This window comes from Lycorma delicatula, chromosome 8 (genome assembly GCF_047948215.1).
Source record: "Lycorma delicatula isolate Av1 chromosome 8, ASM4794821v1, whole genome shotgun sequence".
Taxonomy (NCBI): domain Eukaryota; kingdom Metazoa; phylum Arthropoda; class Insecta; order Hemiptera; family Fulgoridae; genus Lycorma; species Lycorma delicatula.
The window spans coordinates 45,334,117-45,353,442 of record NC_134462.1 but is presented as its reverse complement, the minus strand read 5'-3'; the positions used below and the strand labels follow the sequence as shown (position 1 = coordinate 45,353,442).

At 27.5% G+C, this 19,326-nt stretch overlaps 1 protein-coding gene across 4 annotated transcripts in view; it reads right to left on the bottom strand.

The window, feature by feature from the left end:
- magu (SPARC related modular calcium binding-like protein magu) overlaps positions 1-19,326 on the bottom strand; it is a 159,209-nt gene that overhangs the window by 22,907 nt on the left and 116,976 nt on the right. The window contains exons 6-7 of one of the 4 annotated variants that reach the window (XM_075372323.1): positions 17,890-18,138; positions 2,925-3,008 (exon numbers count right to left, since the gene is read on the bottom strand). In XM_075372323.1, the coding sequence (XP_075228438.1) occupies positions 2,925-3,008; positions 17,890-18,138 (333 nt within the window). The remainder of the gene's footprint in view (positions 1-2,924; positions 3,009-17,889; positions 18,139-19,326) is intronic. The other 3 variants (XM_075372324.1, XM_075372325.1, XM_075372326.1) reach the window with 3 other exon arrangements.

The window sequence follows — 19,326 nt, the reverse complement described above, 5'->3', positions numbered from 1 at the left end:
ATACTTAAAAATAAATTGTAAAACAAAACTGATAAATTCTGTTTAAAAAAATTAATTACAATTCATTTGTACAGCATGCTACAGTTTAGGATCACTTTAATATACGTGCACAAAATTCTCAGTGCAACTACCATTTATTTAAGTATTCATCACTTTTTAATTTTATATTTTATTAACATTACTTATATAAACTGAAAATATATTATATATATATATTTAATCAGAAAATTACATAATATTTTTTTTATAATTTATAAAGACTGTATTTATGTATTAAATATATTTTTAATAATCTATATTATTATAAATAATATAAATAGATTATAAAATTCAATAAATTTTTTTGATCAATAAATTTTTGCTTTTTTATTGAATGTCATAAAAATAAATCTAAGATACTTAGATCTATTATCCATTCAGTATAATTCATTTTTCATCATCAAAATAATTTGGCATCAAGAAAGAGCTTACTTATTTATACATTTTTCAACATTGTGATGACAAAATTAGATTTATGACTTCATAACACTTTATTATTTCAGCAGTTTGTTTAAAAAAAAATACAAGTGTAAAATAAGGATGGTGTTATTTATAATATAATAAATAATTATGAAAGTTATTCATATAAGTAGTACATGTTACAATATTATTTTTAAAAAGTATTTAAAAAAAGTAATACTATTACTTTAAAAAAAAAAAAAGATGTAATTTACTCTGAAGATGTAATTTTTCTGATTGAAAAATCAGAAAAATCTGGAAGAATAAATTAAAACCAAACATGATTTCTTGAAAATATTTTTGTTAAAATTATAAAAAAGAAGTAAAAAAAGGTTGAATTTACTATTTTCAAATACATACTACATACTTGGGAACTAGTAGACTTGAAAATACAAGATTTGATTAGAAATTAATTGAATTTTAATTATAAGATGATTTTCAAGAAAATTAATTTCTGGATTTTAAGTGAAGAAAAAGAAACAATAGCTTGTAAATTAAATTTAATCACTGAAAGAAGACTCCAGTCAGCTGTCTTAAAGATTTCTTGATCGATATAGAAGGAGAAAGTTTATTTTCCATCAGCTGGCACAGTACACTGTAGAAATGATTCTGTTTATGGAGCAGCTAAACACTCTCGGATTATTTAATTTGGAAATCTATAATATTTCCTTCTCTGCCTTATTAACATCATTTATTATCTAAAAAATTCTATAATCGAGAAGGTATTCTTGAAATCTATTTCTTAAAAAAAATTCATGAAAAATATTTCTTATAACTTGACAATATGTAATGAACTTTAAAAGAAACTGAAATGTACAGTTAGGATCCCCAATAAATTTAATTACCTTAACATAAATTTGCAAGAGTAATCTGTTTCCATAACTTTTTCATAGTATGTTTGCTTTTTTCATAGTAGAGCATTTAAAAACAAAATATTCTTAATTCTCATGTCCTCTAGTACGTGAGAAGAAACCAGTAATAGAACTTCTGTTTTTCAAGACTTCACAAAAAAACTTTGTTACAAAGTTTATACATAATGGTTTGGTCAGATTATAATTTCAATATTGGGGAAATTTCTCAATTAAAAAAACTTCATATTTAGTTAAAGAATATTATTTAAACTACTGCTATTTCAAACGATTAAACAGATAAGAAAGAGACAAGTTAATTTTTCTAACAATCTAGGAAAAATATAGTTTATGTGGCTTTTTTTTTGAACAACACTTTCATTAAGAGTACAATCTCTGGACAGTACCACAGGCAGATTTATCACTTAATTAGGTCTCATTAAAAAAAAAAGTTACCCTACTTACTGCAAGAAGGTTTCAGAAAGATGTCACATAAAACCAGGATGGCAGCCAATTTAATGGAAAGAAAAATAAAATATCCCGTGGGAAGAATGGATAAAAAATGGAGGCTTGTAGAGGAAGGGAATAAACAATCCAGAAAGGGTCTGTCTTTTATCAAGAGAGATTTCAGAAAAATCCACTAATTAAAAAAAAATAATCATGTTTTGCATATTATTCAGTACAGATATGATTGCAGATTAGGTTGAGAGATCGGTACTCTATCCATCTGGCACCTGGTTGTATCAGACCTCTTGGTGATGAAGAATAATGATTCACATGAACTTCTAAGAGCTTTTGCTTTTTAAAAAAAATGAATCATCTTCACCCAAATTAAATAAAAAGGGAAACAACTGCTATCATGATTATCTAAAACTAAAATAGTATTTTAATTTTCTGTAGGAATTTGTTCCCTTAATATGATTTCTTTTTCATATGAAGCATTTAAAAATGAAGCATTCATAAATCAATTATTCATTATTATATATAGTTATATATACTATAACAATGCTCACTGGGGCATGAGGTGAATATTTTTTATTTCATTTTTTTTTTTTCTAATTTAAGAATCTATTCCAGAGTGTTTTTAGTTTGTTATAACAATTTTAAAGAAATCGATTAATTTACATAAAATTCATGGTCATAAAATTTTGATAACATATGGGTTAAACATCTGTTGAATTTTATTAGAAGTACAAATTATTTTGTCTGAGATCTCTTTAGATGTATCACAAACATTATGAGTTAACAATGGAATATTATGTCAGTCACTAAATAGTGATTTTTAACTCGTACATTTTTGAGTAATTGAAAAAAATATAATGTTAAGATGAAATATTATTTCTATTAAGTTACTCATGAGAATATTCAATAAAATTACTTAAGTTTTAACAAACTTAATTTAGAATTTAATTCGTTTACAATGTAGATATTTTATAAGATAATTTTAAAACATTGCCAGAAAGAATAATAAAATGTAACTTTATTTAATAAATAATAAATGTAGGATAAAGGAAGTAGATAGTTGGGAGAGTACAGAAAGGACTTACAATCAAGGGCAGAAACTCCCTCAATGCTCACCTCCGAAGCTGTCCTCTGCTTCCATATCAGTCACGTCATCCTCCGATTCGGCTGAGTTCAGCGACAAGAACAAACGAAAAGAAACTAAATAAAATGACTGGCTGTATGGCATTAAGATACTTCTAAATTTAGATAATATATATTTTAAGTATTTTAGAATAAAAAAAATATATAAATAATAAAATAATTATCAGACAGTAAATAAATGAAGAACATGTGAATGTGCATATTTTAATACTGCCCAGTTACTTAAAAATACACAGAACTTTAAATAATAGGAAAATTTTATTGTTCAGAGCTTGTTGATAAAACAAGGAAACTTACGTTGTCAAATAAACATATTATCAGAATACACTCATTCTCACATAAATCATGTAAATAGCTGCTTGAAGTTGAACATTTTGCTTTAAATATTTTTGAGGAAAAATTAAAATTAATTTTAAAAACATATTCAACAATCAAATAAAAAAGAACATCACTCAACATTCCATATTGTAAGGAACTAAATTCAAATAATTTGGTTGTTAAAAGGATGAAAATGCAAATTCAAGCTCTTGCACTGTCATAAAAAATGAAAATTTTAACACTGAGATATTTTACGAATATGTACATAAATTTTTTAAAAGTTAATAAGCACACAAGAAATAGTATAATATATTTATTTTAAAAATATAAATTATAAAGATAAATGAAACTAAATGTTATAATAATATAATGTCTTTAATAATTTATTTCAGTGTTTTCAATTGCATTCTGACTATCTTCAATGACTGATCTCACATTAGGACTGATTTGACATAAATACAGTTATATTAACATCAACTAATGTTAACTTTAAATTAATAACAGTTATATACACATCTAGTGATGTTGGCAGCTTTTTTAAATTAAGCAAGATATTACTTATAATATCAAAAAGTACATAGTTATTTTGTAATATCAAAAGTAAGATATTATTTAGTAAATCAAAAAGTTTGGTATGATATTATTTATAATATCATACCAAACTTTAAAAGTATGTTGGATTTGAATCGTAATGTTGATTTTGTAAAAACGAACAAAAAACATCCTTTGAAAAAATATTGGAAAAATGTTCAAAAAATGTGTCATTGCTCTATGTATGTGTGTGTGTGTGTGTGTGTGTGTGTGTGTGTGTATGTATGTATGTATGTATGTATGTATGTATGTATATATACATTTTACATTTTATACATATTTTAAAGAAACACAGAGTGTATCTAAAATGATAAGCTGGCTATACATTTTCAGATGTAAAATGAATAAAAAATGTTCTTTGAAAAAAATGTTGATTTCCACTTCATTTTCCTTGTGTTTATTAATGAAAAATTATACTGAAGATTGAATTAGGAATCATAATATTTGGTACACATTTATACCAATGTTGCTTAATAAAAACAAAACTACAGTATAAACATGTTCATAAATTTCAAAATGGTAGCTATATCTATTTCTCAATCCTTTAAATCTCAGTAGTCCTTAGTTTTATTTTATTATGTTTTTGCAGAAATGTTAAGTATTTTATTGTAAACAAAATGACACTACAGTTATGATAATCAGTTGACAAATAGCCAATTTATTATAAATAATGTAACAATTTTCTGACAGATTTCATCTCTTCCTCTATTAAATCAGACACTTAATTTATTATGCTATTAATTTTGATTTACTATTAATAATATTTATAATACTATATCTTTAATTAATTTCAAGTATGTTTCTTTACTTTTTCCAAGATAAACACAAAATGGTGGACTGAAGAAAAACAAAAGGGAAATCAACATTTCTTTCATAGAACATTTTCTATTCATTTTTATATATAGAATCTGAAAATGATAGCCAGCCCACCATTTTTTACACTCTGTATATTACCAAAAAAAAAGATATAATGTGAGTATACATATATATATATATATATATATTTATGTTTCATATTGTTCATCATGAATGTTAAGATGACATCTTAACATATTTATCAACCACATTTGAAATTTGTGTCAACCTAATCAAAGCCACCAGCAATAATATCAGTTGATAGCTATCTAACAACAGCAGCACCAGTCAATGAAGATGATCACAAACATTGAAAATATTTTTAAATAAGCTATTAAGTAATACTATAATGTAAAATTGGGTTTGATTTGCCAGTTTTTATTTATAAATTAATATCACTGCTAAGTGTCATGAACAAAATAATAAAACATTTTGAATTAAGAGAAGCTTTTGAAAGTTTTACCAACTGTATGGACTGTATAATTTTGAATGAGATGGTTCCCATTTTGTTGAATACATAGAGGAACAGAAGTAAAAATATTTAGTGATTTTATAATCAGTAAATTATAATGAAGTGTAATTCAAAAACAATATTAAATTTACACCCTGGACTTTTGAAAATAAGAAAAACATGTCATTTTTCAAAATTATTTATACTATTTTCCAAAATTTACTTCAGTGATACCCTTATTGATAAAATCTAAACTGAAACATTAGTTTTAAATAAATTTTGTCCAAAAAACATGAAAAACAACATCGTACATTGTTTTAAATTCAAGAAAGGTTTTTCAGAACTACCTTTTATCAATAAAAGTTAAACTTAAAATATTTAAATCAGTAATGTACAACATAACATAAAAAGATGAAAATTGATCACTTTTTCCAATTTCAGGAAAGTATAATTTTAACTTTTGATCTTTAAATATTAAAAATAAAGTATTAGTTAATTTTTTACATAATCTTTTTTGTGCGAGTATTTACGTTTATGTATGTTTATTAGATTGACGATTTCAATCTGTCAATAGTGATTAAAAACCAAAATACGATTTTGTGAATTTAACGTTACCTATTAAGCAAATACAAAACTACAAAGGACAGGAAACATACTATGTTACAGATAGAGTAAATTAATACTATCTGTTGACTGAATTAAACGTAAAATTACAAATTCCTTGATTTGAATAAATTCTATTTACTAGTTACAAGAGAAATTAAAATTAAATTATCATTTGAATGTTAAATTTTAGAATAATATTACTACCATTAAATATTTATAAATTAATTCTATTCCAGTCCCTATTTTAACCAATTTCCACCAATACTTCACAAATTTTTCAAACTACTAATTGCACTAATTAAGCGACATAGAGATTTTCTTACATTTATTTCCCTCTTTAACACATTAGGTTCAAATTAACAATTTTTACATTATATTTTAGCTATTACACTTATTCATATCCAAAATAAATTGGATGGAAATAGGGATATTAAGAATAAAATATTTAATTAACTTAAAATGTGTTTTATGTATTATACAAATTTTCGTCAGTGTGGAAGACACTGACTTTAAAAAATAGATTTATTTATTTTTTCTTGATAATTACTTTTTTCACTACAGAAACATGGAGGTTTACATATGTTAATATGGTATGAAAATTACTAGAGGGTGAAAAAAACACTGACGTCTGAAAATGCAGGATACAAACACGCTACTTTCTAAACATGGAGATGTTACCATTCTGTCCTTTACCAACAAACAAATAATTAAAGATTATTATACATAAATATTTCTCTTTTTTATTAAAAAAAATGTTACCTTATGGTAAATCCAATTGGTGTACTGAATGAATTTAAAAACTTTACCATCATTTAACACTACAAATGTCATATTTTGCTTAGCATATAATTTAAAATTATTTTTATACTTTTTATTTACAGTACATTCTGAGATGTGAATTCTTTCTTATTTTGAATAGAGAATCCAGTTTTCTTTTCTACTGCTTACTAAAATTCTGTGATCTATAATAAAGATTTATTAATTATATATCTCATTTAATCTAATTATAAGCTCATTTTGTACTGGTTAGGTTCTTTTTAGGTAATTATTCAATATATAACCTCGAAGCTTGTGTAATGGAATAAGAAGTGAATATTTTGTAATGTTTGAAAAACTTCAAGCTTGACTGGGATTAAAATCAGTACCTACTGGATGAAAAGCTGACACTATCAATCCATTATGCAGGTCGATAATTTTACTTTAGATACTGGGTGGCTGAAAAATAATTTACTCTCCCCCTCTAACGTTTTTATAATTGACATAACTGGATGTGGTTTGTGTCATTCTTCCTTCTACTGAGGAGCTACTCCAATGAACATATATTTCACTGTTTTTGATTTTTGGGCAGTGGTACTAGATTCTGATAGTCCGGTCTAAAATGGCAGCCAATAATGTGTTTGTTTCAGATAGCAAGAACTGTGGTTGCATGCTCCCAAATAATAATTTTTTGTTATATGAGGTATCCCAACTCTCTCTTTCCAAATCTTCTCCAATAAGAAAGGCTGACTCAGTAAACCCCAATTTAGAGTATTCAGCATTCAGGAGGGTGGAGGGAGAGGCAATTCAAACATTTTAAACAGGATGGTCATGGGATACAAATAAAACAGTATAAAAAACGGTAAATTCTAACTATTTAAACCAAAGTTAGAACCAATGGTTCTAGTTAGAACCATTTAATTGAGATAGCTAGTAGACCAAATGAACAATCTTTATTCATGAGAGAAGATATATCTTCCAGTTACATGGTGCTCCTCTTCACTATACTCACAGTGTGCAAAATGTGTTGAACCATCAGTTTCCAAATTATTAGATAGGTTGAAGTGGTAGTATTGAATGGCCAGCCAGGTCACCTGACCTAATTCCCTTGATTTCTTTCTGTTGGGATATTTAAAATCAACTGTTAGAGTAGCTCGCAGCAAACTTCTCTCGAAGAGTTAAGGGAACGCATTGAAATTGAATGTAGAAAGATTTCACGAGAAACTTTTTACAATATGAGAGAAGCATTCAAACAGTATCTGTATTACTGCACGGAGGAACAGTTTGAACATTTAATATGAGGGGATAAGCAATACCATTTTTTACCTGAAATACTTTTATTAGACAGTATTTTAATTCTTAAGTTTATAAAACTTTTTTTTTAAATAAAAAAAAGAATTAATTACACATGAAAAAGTAATTAAATTGCAAACTGTTATTTACTTAAATTAAATTAAATTCTTCAAGACTAAGTTTAATCAATAGAACTATTTGAAGATTTTTAATATTTTTTTAAATATTTAATTAATGTAATGATATTTGTGGTCACTATTTTGGTTTAAATAGTCAAAATTTAACTTTTTTTATACCATTCTAATGTTTCATATTTAAAATTTTAAATGGGACACTCCAAATTAAACTTTAAACATTTAAAATTTAAACATAGCTCCTCTTTCTACCTTTCTGAAGGTCAAATACTTTAAATTGGGGTTTACTGAACAAGTCTCTCTCTCTTATCAGAAAATATTTTTTTAAAAAACGACTTGGGATATCTCAAATAACAAAAAAGTTATTATTGGGGAGCATGCAACTGTAATTCTAGCTATCTGAAAAAACACACATTTGGCTGCCATTTTTAATTTGGTTATCAGAATTTAGTAATTGTAAATTTTTCTCGTCATATTTAGCTCTTTAAAATGATATATCAAATGACTATTAGTTCCGTTTGAAATTTTTGAGTTGCTCATCGCCACTCAAGGATAAAAAAACAGTGAAATATACATTCATTGAAGTACCTCCTCAGAACAAGGAAGATTGCCACAAACTACATCGAGGTATCTCAATTATAAAAAAAGTTAGCGGGGGTGTAATTTATTTTTCAGTCACCTGGTATATTGTACATTATTAGCAGTATTTTTTGTTCTTGTTTCTTACTGTTAACCTAACGACTGATAAGTTACATACACGTACACTGCTTGAAACAGAACTGATCTAGTCATGAGTGTTCCGGATGGGAATTTGAATCTTTTAATTATTCTAATAAGAGTTTGTAAATTTTAAAAGTTTGGATACAGCACTCGAGAGATTTATTCAAAACTGAAAAGATAACATATCAGTGTTAGTAAATATTAAAAAATAAATTAAATAGGAATAATTGAATCTTTCTCTGAAAATGAACTATTATTTCTAGAAAAAAAAGTGTTCAAAAATTTTTTCTGTTTCCAGAAATCTAATATAACCTGTTTTATTAGCGATAATACAGGCAAGTAAATCTATAATAAAATAGAAATCTCTGAATCTGAATGGATATTAGATTACGAAATTCAAAATTGGAATAATGTAGTTACTAATTGTCCTGTTTCAAAAAATAAGCAATGATCTTCGTGAAATCAATGTATCTTAGAAAAACTAAGCCTTTCAGGTTAGTAAATAACAATACTCTTTTTAATATGTTGTCATTCCTACAAACTGAGCCTGAAATGCTGACTAATCAATATTAATTTAGATAAAAAATGTACTAAATTTGCCGTCTAATTAAAATTAATTAGGTTACTTTCCATTAAAATTAATTTATTAAGATATCACCAGATCTAAAGAAAAAAGTAACAGCTTATTTATAAAAAATAAAAAAATATTTCTTTTGATAAGTTGAAAAGGAAACATTTTTTAGTTTTTAAAAATAACCGTTTCTGAAATATATATTACTTAAAAAATGATTAATAACTGGAAAACATCTAGATTGGGAAAGGGCGACAAAATGTAAACTATTATACATTTAATAGGAAATATGTGTAGGTTTTTTCGCGTTTGACACTGATATAGATTGGGGCAAGTTGTAAGTAGTTGAAAAAGCGTACATAAATTTTTATTGATTTTCAAAAGAAACATTTAATAATAAAATGAATTAAACTGGATAGTTTGACTGAAAGAAGAACGTTAAGTGAAATATGAACATACTCGACCAGTCTCACCAGCAAATATATAATGTGCTAATATAAGTAAAGTAGCACACAAATGCTATTACAGAAATTATTTATTTCCACAATTTTATCATTCTGCACTCATATACCTTGTTTACTTGGGTATACATCTGGGCTTATTGAGAATAAATAACTTTTACAAAAAGTTAATTATACAACATACTATACGACCCCGCTATAACGTGGTTCAAAATAACGCAGATACGGTTATAACGGGGTTAAAAGGATGTCCCCTAATAAATAAATAAAAACTGTTATCAAATATAAAAAATTTCTACTTTTTAGGAGGTACATAGTAACGCATTTTAACTATTTATATGTATTTAGTAATAAAATAAACACAGTAAACAAATATGTTAATACATTTAGCTCTGTGAAATTACACGCAACTGTACTGTATAAACAAGGCAAAAACAAAATAACAATATCAAAAATGTATTCTGACTTAATATTTTTCCTTATCTTCAATTCTGTGTTCATAATTTTTCCAACGATTAGCGTTCTTATCTTATTCAATTTTAGCTTTTTGTTTTTATAACTTTTTGTAATTCTGATATAGCTTTTAAAAGAAAAACCTACTCAGTTAAACAAAAACTGGAAATCATCGATAAAGTTAAAACGGACTAGTCTAAAGTCAGCTTATCACGAGAATTCACTTTACCTAAAGGAACTAGTCGTGCTGGAGAAAGAGTAAGATAAACTTCGTTCTTTAGTTAATATCGTCAATGAAAGAGTAGGACTTAGAAAAAGTAGAGTAGGATAGAAAAAAAGTTCGTCCTAATGATATTAACGCTGTTGATGAACTTTGTATCTTTGATTTTTCCAGAAGGGTAGTGAAGGCCTACCTTATCAGGTGCAGTTTTTCATGCTCAAGCCCTAAAATTTGATTAAAAAATCAACAGCGGTGATGACTTTAATGCCTCTACTGGATGGGTATCGTGATGTAAGATACGTCACGACATAAACTAAATAAACAGCGAAGAAAAATTTCGTTCAGCGGATGCCCCAGCAGCCATTGAATTTTCTGAAATTTTTCAAAAGATTATAGCTGAAAATAATTATAGTGACGCAGATTAACAGTTACGGTGAAACTGCTGTTTATTTTTAATCGCTACCAACAAAAAACATTAGACATAAAGTGTGAACGAAAGTATAGCATTATAAAAATGTAATTACTGTAAAACAGATACTCAGTACTGTATTTTTATTTTCTAAGATTTATTTTTTCGTATAATATTCTTACTTTTAACCGTAAAATTCAATAATATTTTAATTGTGTTTCAATGTTAACTCAACTGGTGTTGCTCTTTTTTCGTTTATCACTTCATATTCGAAATAACGCGGTTAGCCTATTATAATTGTCTCCGGATGACCGCGTTATAGTAATGTCTAACTGCAGTAGACTAAGATATGTAACCCACCGGGTTGGTCTAGTGGTGAACGCGTCTTCCCAAATCAGCTGATTTGGAAGTCGAGAGTTCCAGCGTTCAAGTTCTAGTAAAGCCAGCTATTTTTACACGGACTTGAATACTAGATCGTGGATACCGGTGTTCTTTGGTGGTTGGGTTTCAATTAACCACACATCTCAGGAACGGTCGAACTGAGAATGTACAAGACTACATCTCATTCAAACTCTTACATATCATCCTCATTCATCCTCTGAAGAATTATCTAAACGGTAGTTACCGGAGGCTAAACAGGAAACAGAAAGACTAAGATATGTATAAAAACATGTTTAAAAAAAAATTGATGTTTTGCTCATATTTTATTGCAATAATGTAGTTAAGGCTTTCACAATGAGCATTTGATGATTAATAGATAAAAATCTTTACTTTCCCGTCTATATAGCAGTTATAGCTTCGCTGTAGCTATATAGAAGGGAGTATGGTGATCGGTCAAAATTGGGCATATCTGGTTTTCACCGAATCTTGAGAATTGACCCCTAAAGAACCTCAGAAAACCGAAAAATGGCATCGAAATTTCCGCTGCAAAATGTGCGTACATATTTACGTATGTTGGAGTAAAAATCGCCTTATATCTCCAGAAATACTTGACCGATTTTTACCAAACTTGGATATATTACTTCTATAGTGGGGGCACTGCTGCTATTAAATTTTCAATTCAAAAGGTCATGAGGTGGGGGATACAGGAGGAAAACGAAATCGTCTCTAGATTTTGGTTAATTAAGGCTATATATATTTTTTTGATAATTTTGTGAATATTAATAAACAACTTTTTAAAAAAGATTTTTTGCTAAATTGCACGGCCACCCCTAAAAATGTTTTTAATTTTTAACAGTTATAAAAGGCAGTACAAGGGATTATTTTCGTTGCGTATTTTTTTAAATATTTTTGTGAACAATTACAAGAAAAACATCTTTTGCGTAAAATTTTTTTTGCTAAATTGAATCCCCACTCCAAACTATAATAATAATTTTGAAACGTTCTAGAAGGCAGCGGGTTCTTTTTCGTTGCAGATTTTTTCTATTAGTATCTCGTTGGACCCACATATTTATTCCCCATCAAAGTTAGGTCTTAACCCAGCCACCCCTCCCTCCGCCGTTCACACCCCACATTCAATTTTCTGGCCGGATTACTGCCGTAGTCGCCTATGTTGTGACGTCACAGGTAAGCGGTAGGATTAAATAAATGAATAATATTTAAAGTGGCCGCTAGTACTGCCACACCCGCGCGAATGTAATACTGTATGCGCGCGCGCTTTAGTTAGAATCATTGAAAAAAAATATTGCATTTAAATAAAATTAAGATATTTTTAATTAAGTTGTGTGTGTAAGCCGTGCATCAGAAAAAAGCCGTGTGACGGGAAAGTCCTACAATTGTGTTGTCAGCTTTTTTTTACTAATCCTTAAAATAAGTACCTTGTACTATTTTCGATATTGTTACCTCTGATTCGGTAATGTTCGCAAACTTTGTAAAATAACATGAAAAATACGAATAAAAATTCTTGTCGGTAGTGATTTGCAGGTAGCATACCCTAATTTATATTCTGTGGAGGTAAAAAACCAAGTGTTCTGTAAAGTCTGGAGATGCCTACAAAAAACGTCGGTCTTGATCAAAGGAAAGTAATTTAGGTTTTTAAATCGATAATCATTCTAATCAATACTTATTTTTCAAATTTTAACTTATGAATGCAATTTACCCTCTCCCTTTCATAAACGTGAAAAGAAAATTGAAGAACACCTAAGGAAATTTTTTATTAATTTTTTTTTAATGTTGTTACGGTCTCGTATTTCTTTCTGTTCGGTAAAGTAGCATATTTTAAAAAAGAAATATGAAACAACCAGAAAATAGAAAAAAGAAAATGATTTCAAACTATCAAAAGTTGATTTTTTTTATAAGTAATATAATAAAAGAAAAAATATTTAAAAACAGCTAAGAGAATTACATCGATTCAAAAAAAATATATTGACACGTTAATTTTTGAACAGCTATTGATATCGTTATATTTTTATTGTTACTGATTACGTGACAAAATATACTTTCAAGACTTCTATAAAATCATCAAAAGAGAGTATGGATTTTAACAGATTAGTTAAAAGCTTGGTACTTTTTCGTTATATATCCCCATTTTTTTCGTATAAAAATTACTTAATGTAGCATATTTTATAATAATTGATGAATAAAACATTAGAGAAAACACACTGTTTTATACCGGTCATTTTAAACGTATTAGTCAAGGTTAGCGAGCGAAGCGAGCGTAGGTTAATGTCAAGTGAAGCAATAACGGATGGGAAAATGTACCTTACAGAGGTGTGTGTGCTAATCATGTATTAAAAAAACCCAAAAAAGATAGGTGCTCCAGTAATGACTGTAGAAATAGACGAGTTCTCATTTTCAAAAAAGAACGTACAATAGAAGTTAAATTCTTCCAAATCAGCAGGCATTTGCAGAGAAATTATAAATATAATCTAAGCAAACATAACCTACGCCCACTTCGCCCGGTAAACTTGACTAATTACTAGTCTTTTTTTGATTATTTAAATAATAAATTAGTAATTATTGCAGTTATTAAAATAATCAAACGTTACTGGTAATTAGTCAAGGTTAGCGAGCGAAGCGAGCGTAGGTTATGTTTGGTTAGATTATATCATAAGCAATAATGTTTATATTTTTAATATGTAAAATATGTTAATACAGAGAATGTTTAAATGACCGCTATAAAACATCATGTTAGTGTGTTTTCTCTAATGTGTTATTGAATAATAGGGTTACTATACGGTATTTCTTTAATGTTTTATTCATCAATTATAAAGGCATGCCTATATTAAGTAATTTTTATGTGAAAAAATCTGATGTGGATACCACGTGACTTCCTTATACGCTTATTAAATTACATACATACATTTTTAAAAGTACATAAAATTTTATTTCACTATAACTTCTGAATTTTTTAATTTTTTAATTTATTTTTATTATTATTGCATTATTATTTATCGTAAAACGTTTTTTACAATCAGAGATTAATAATTATTAATAAATCAATATATTTAATTTTAAAAAAGTTATTAAAAAAAGAGATGAAGTCGGATTCGAACCGATGTGCCTTCCCCTTTTAAGATCCAAATATTTCATAAATTAAAATTTTATTCGGCTATAACTCTGGAACCATTGAAACTAAGTACTACTTATGATATATCGTAGAAAAGCTCTCAATGAGAGTTTATTAATAAAATTAAGAAAAAGTTCAAAATCCAGATTTTTGTTTTGGATTTTGGTCTTTTTTGGATATTTTTGGTCCCGTTGATTGGAATCAAAATGGGATGTGGACAACTAGATGTTACAATAGTCTTAATCCAAAATTTCAACATTTTACAGCCAATCGTTTTTGAGTTTGCGAGATACATACGTACGTACAGACGTCACGCCGAAACTAGTCAAAATGGATTCAACGATGGGCAAAGTGGATATTTCGAATGAAATCTGAAAACCAACATTTTTCGCGATTACGATATTTCCTTTACTTCGTACAAGGAAGTAAAAATGCGAAAAATTGGGCTCCTATTTACTGTACCATAAGTAACCGTTTACATTTTTTCACCCGATTTGTGCGATTTTCAACTAACGATAATTCGCTATTTTTCAGATAACAGCTATTTCAATCAACAATGATTATACATTATAAGATTAATTCAATTTCTATCGAATAAAAAAATATAAATAATATTGTAAAAACCAATTGTTATTAAATTACAGATGAATTGATATTTGTAAATAAAATCTATTTAAATATTTCTCCTCGGGTCATTGTTACAGTTAAAAAAAATACGACAAACCGACCCATAATTTCATAATATAATTTTTTTTTTTTTAAACTTTAAATCTTTTCAATCAAAGTCGCGACTTTCAGTGACTGTTTTCACATTGGCGTCAGCTGATGTTACTGCTGTGTTTTTTACTTCCTTGTACGAAGTAAAGAAAGTATTATGATCACGAAAAATCTCGGTTTTCGATTTGAACGGAAATATCCATATTGACTGGACCAAAAGTGTTCAAAAAAGCCCTTATTGAGAGATTTTCAATGATATATCATAACTGGTACTTTAACTGATATATCGTAACTGGTATTTTCATTGATTCCAGAGTTATAGCCAAATAAAATCTTAATTAATCAAATTTTGGAACTTACAACAGGAAAGCACATTGGTTCAAATCCGACTTCATCCCCCTTTTTTTTAAATTTAAATATATCGATTTATTAATAATTATTAACCTCTATTGTAAAAAGAAATTACAATAATAATTCATTAATAACAATTAAAAAAAAAATAAAAAAATATCATAAGTTATTAAAGAAATAAAATTTTATGTACTTTTCATTTTAAAATAATGTGTATATGTAATTTAATCGACGTACAAGGAAGTCATGTGATGTCCACATCATACTTATTTTTTCATAGGAAGATACATACAAAGAAAGTAGATCGAAAAGCGTGTCGGATATGAATCGTGTCTCTTCATTTAGTTAAAGTCGTAATATGTTTGAGTATTTCATAATGTTCTAGTGTGTTAAAATGTGGTCCTTTTAATGTGTGTATAAAATATTAAGGTCGTTGTCATTATCACTATACGTGTGAATATATCTATAAAATGGCCGGCAAATGTTAATTCTAGATATTTTATTTTTAAAATTTGCAATTATTTATATTTTTTAAACCATATTTTTTAACCATCGCCGACCGATGCGAATGAACAGTTAATGTAAACAATTTTAAGTAATATCAAATGTTTAGTTCATATTTATTTACTAATATCACTCCATATATTAATAATTTCCCGTTATATTAATATTTTTCTTTTAATTATCTTAAATATTTTTATTTTTTATTTAGCTGCTTAAAATTAGCAATTTTTTCTTTCTTTTTTAAATAAATTATCTGAATGAAGGAATACCATTAGTTAAAACACAAAGTTGGGTTAGGACAACGAGAAGAATTGGTTTTTCTTTAGTAATCACTGGAATTTAAAGATTTTTGAATATTTAACAAAGATATAAATTTGAGATTAAAACATAGTAAAAATAATACTTTTCTTTAATTTTTCTTATTATTCTTTTCCTAAAGAAAATTTCAATTATGAAATGAAATTACCTAGTTTTTTTGAAAGTAAAACTACAATCTATGTTTACCGTAATTGAGAAGCGAGTTATTAAGTAAATTTCAACTTCGTCGGCAAAGACATAACGTATGCAGTACAGATTCTATTAATTCACAAACTTAATTAACATACTATCCTTCTAAAATGAATAATTAGCGTCATGCATAATACTATTTTAATAAGAATGGAAAGCAATTTATAAAACAGTCCATTTTTGCAGCTTTGCATTGTTTATTATACACAGACATATATACAGCCATTCAAATTTCTATAGCTACTTGTAAAAAGTTGTACTTGTATGTTTTGTACTTATAGTGTTTGTGACCTCTTGTTAGAGTATACTGATATTGTTGAAACAATAAGTTAGCTGTCTAGTGTTGCTCTCAATTGAACTTTTGTGTGGTTGTAATCCGCGATTTCCTGCCCCGACAGCCACATGCGTATACCGTATACGCTTACAAAGGAACAGCTATCTACTTATCTGTTTGTTAAATCGTTACAATATCATTCTTCCAAGAACTCATTCTTTTCATTTAAATAAGTAATATTATATAATATCTACGTCTTTCTCTCATATCCTTTCTCTCTCTGATTATACTAACGCATATATGTTTGTTTTCCGATGAGAATTCAATACGAGTATAAAATGGTTTTTATTTTAAAATAAACCACGATTATTGTTTATTATTAATAATCTCGTTTAAAAATAAAGTTTTGTTAAAATATTATCGAATTATTTTAATGTGTTTATTAAAAACAGTTGAAAATATTCGGGCAATCATTATTTATACGGAAATCAAACGAGTATTAAAGATTATGATAGCATTCACGATTAAAATAATCAATTAAAATAAATGTTCAAGATTATGAACATTCAATCACCTACAGGTGAATTTGGAACATTCATTCACCTACAGGTGAATGAATGTTTTAGAAACAATGCCGCTGACAGATAATCTATGACGCTTCTAAAACCGAGCTTAAATGCAAGTAGTATTTTAATATGAAAGGGAAGCAAGAACAAACTCCAAGGCGCTTCTCCCATAAAACTCTTGCCTCTTCAATCATATATCTAATAAATGTCAGAATTTTCCCGGGTAGATTAAAATATCCACACCTGTAGAAAAACAGGTTATATCAGGCTACTATTATTTAAAGAAAAATGGATTTTTTAATTTTTGTCGATTGGTGATGGAAGTGGGAAAAGATTTCTTCTAAAAAATTAACGATCAGTAACGAAAACAAGTATTCCGTTTGATCATTTTTAGCCTAGCAAAACATAGAATCTATACTTAAATGGTTAATACTGAAAAGGGGAATATTTATACCAAATAAAAAAAAGAAGATTTTAAACCACAAATTTAATACTCTAAATACAAAATAAATAATCTGAGGAGTGCATAATATCAGCAAAAAAGATAGTATTCTGTACAATACATTTACATAAAAGCGCTTTATAAGGTTAGGACTAAAAGAAATAATTAAAATTGTAGCTTCTTAATAAATATTTAATCATATTTAAAAAATATCAGTAATTAAAAACTCACGGTTAAGATGAAGTGCGTGACAAGATGTCCATTCTTGACTAGTTATTCGACCATTTTGATCCAGATCACAGTGCCTTTCAAATGAACGAGCGCAACGTTTTGGTTGAATTAACTTTACAGTTTGATCCGTTAGCCTTTTTAATTCATTACTATCTAACCATCCACTGTGATCAACATCTAACGAATTAAATTTCCATTTCAATAGTATATTTTCTGGTTCATCATTTGCTTCTGAAAAAAATTTAGAGGCTATTTTGAAATCATTTAGTAATTATTCTAGAAATTTTCTAAGTAGCAATCTTACTTACAATTATCTAATTATTTACAAAGGAAGACCATTTTGTAAAAATAATATCAACTTTTTTCTTTCTATTCTCAGAACACCGAAAGTAAATTTCGTAAAAGATGCCGTTGAAACTATAAGTGACAATTAAAAAGCTATGGATAAAACTGAATTTTTCACCAAGAAAAAATCTATAGAAATAAAAAGTTTCCAGAAAATAAGTGAAAACTGACTGAATTCTTAGGCCAGAAAACGACATAATTTAATTTATGAACTATATATTACTTAATTTCAGTAACTTTGGTTTCACATTACATTAACATGGATTAAAAAAAAATTGTCGTTATTTTGAGCGACTGGATCAAAGAATTTTAAGTTCATCGCTAAACCTACATTTTTGGGAAGAAAGGTACTAAAAGTATCTGGAGTCGGAAAATGAGATAACGAAATGATTAAACGCTTGTTCCGTGAGGACGCCCATACCAATTAAATTTTAAGACCATTGTTACTCTGATTATATAGTAAGGCCATCATCTTTAATTGTTAGGTTCTAATTAAAGTTCATCCGGCCTTGATAAACCTTGAGCATAAAAGCAGCTACGCATACTACCGTAGAGCGTAGTGGTGTTTGGAATTTCCTACGGATCTCGATTAAATAAACCTGAAACAGTTATTTTAAAACCTTCCTTATTTTTGTACAACTTATTTGATCACAATTCTTACTTTAATGTAGTTATGAAAAAATTTTATGTGGCTAATTAGAAAAGGATCTCGCAAAAATTAGAAAGGTCAAGGCGAATGCGAAAAGTTATTACAAAACCAACTGTGTCTATTTCCTACCCCAGCTCAATATCAAGAAGGAGATTTTATTTTCTCAGAAAGTTTATATTTGAAATTATAGCCACAAATTTTGGCTATAATTCATAATAATGAATCAAGGAAAAATCTGAGCTTTCTAATTCATATATGAACGGGTATAATAAATTTAAAGAATAAGAATTGTTTACGTACATTAACAATATAAGTTGATTTAGTATGTAACATGATCGGAAACGTGTCTTGACTTGTCTGTTGTCTGTGATGTTTTTAATTCCAATTTCTTGACTGAATCAGTTATTTCTTAAAAGCATTTTATAACCAAATTTATCGCCAAC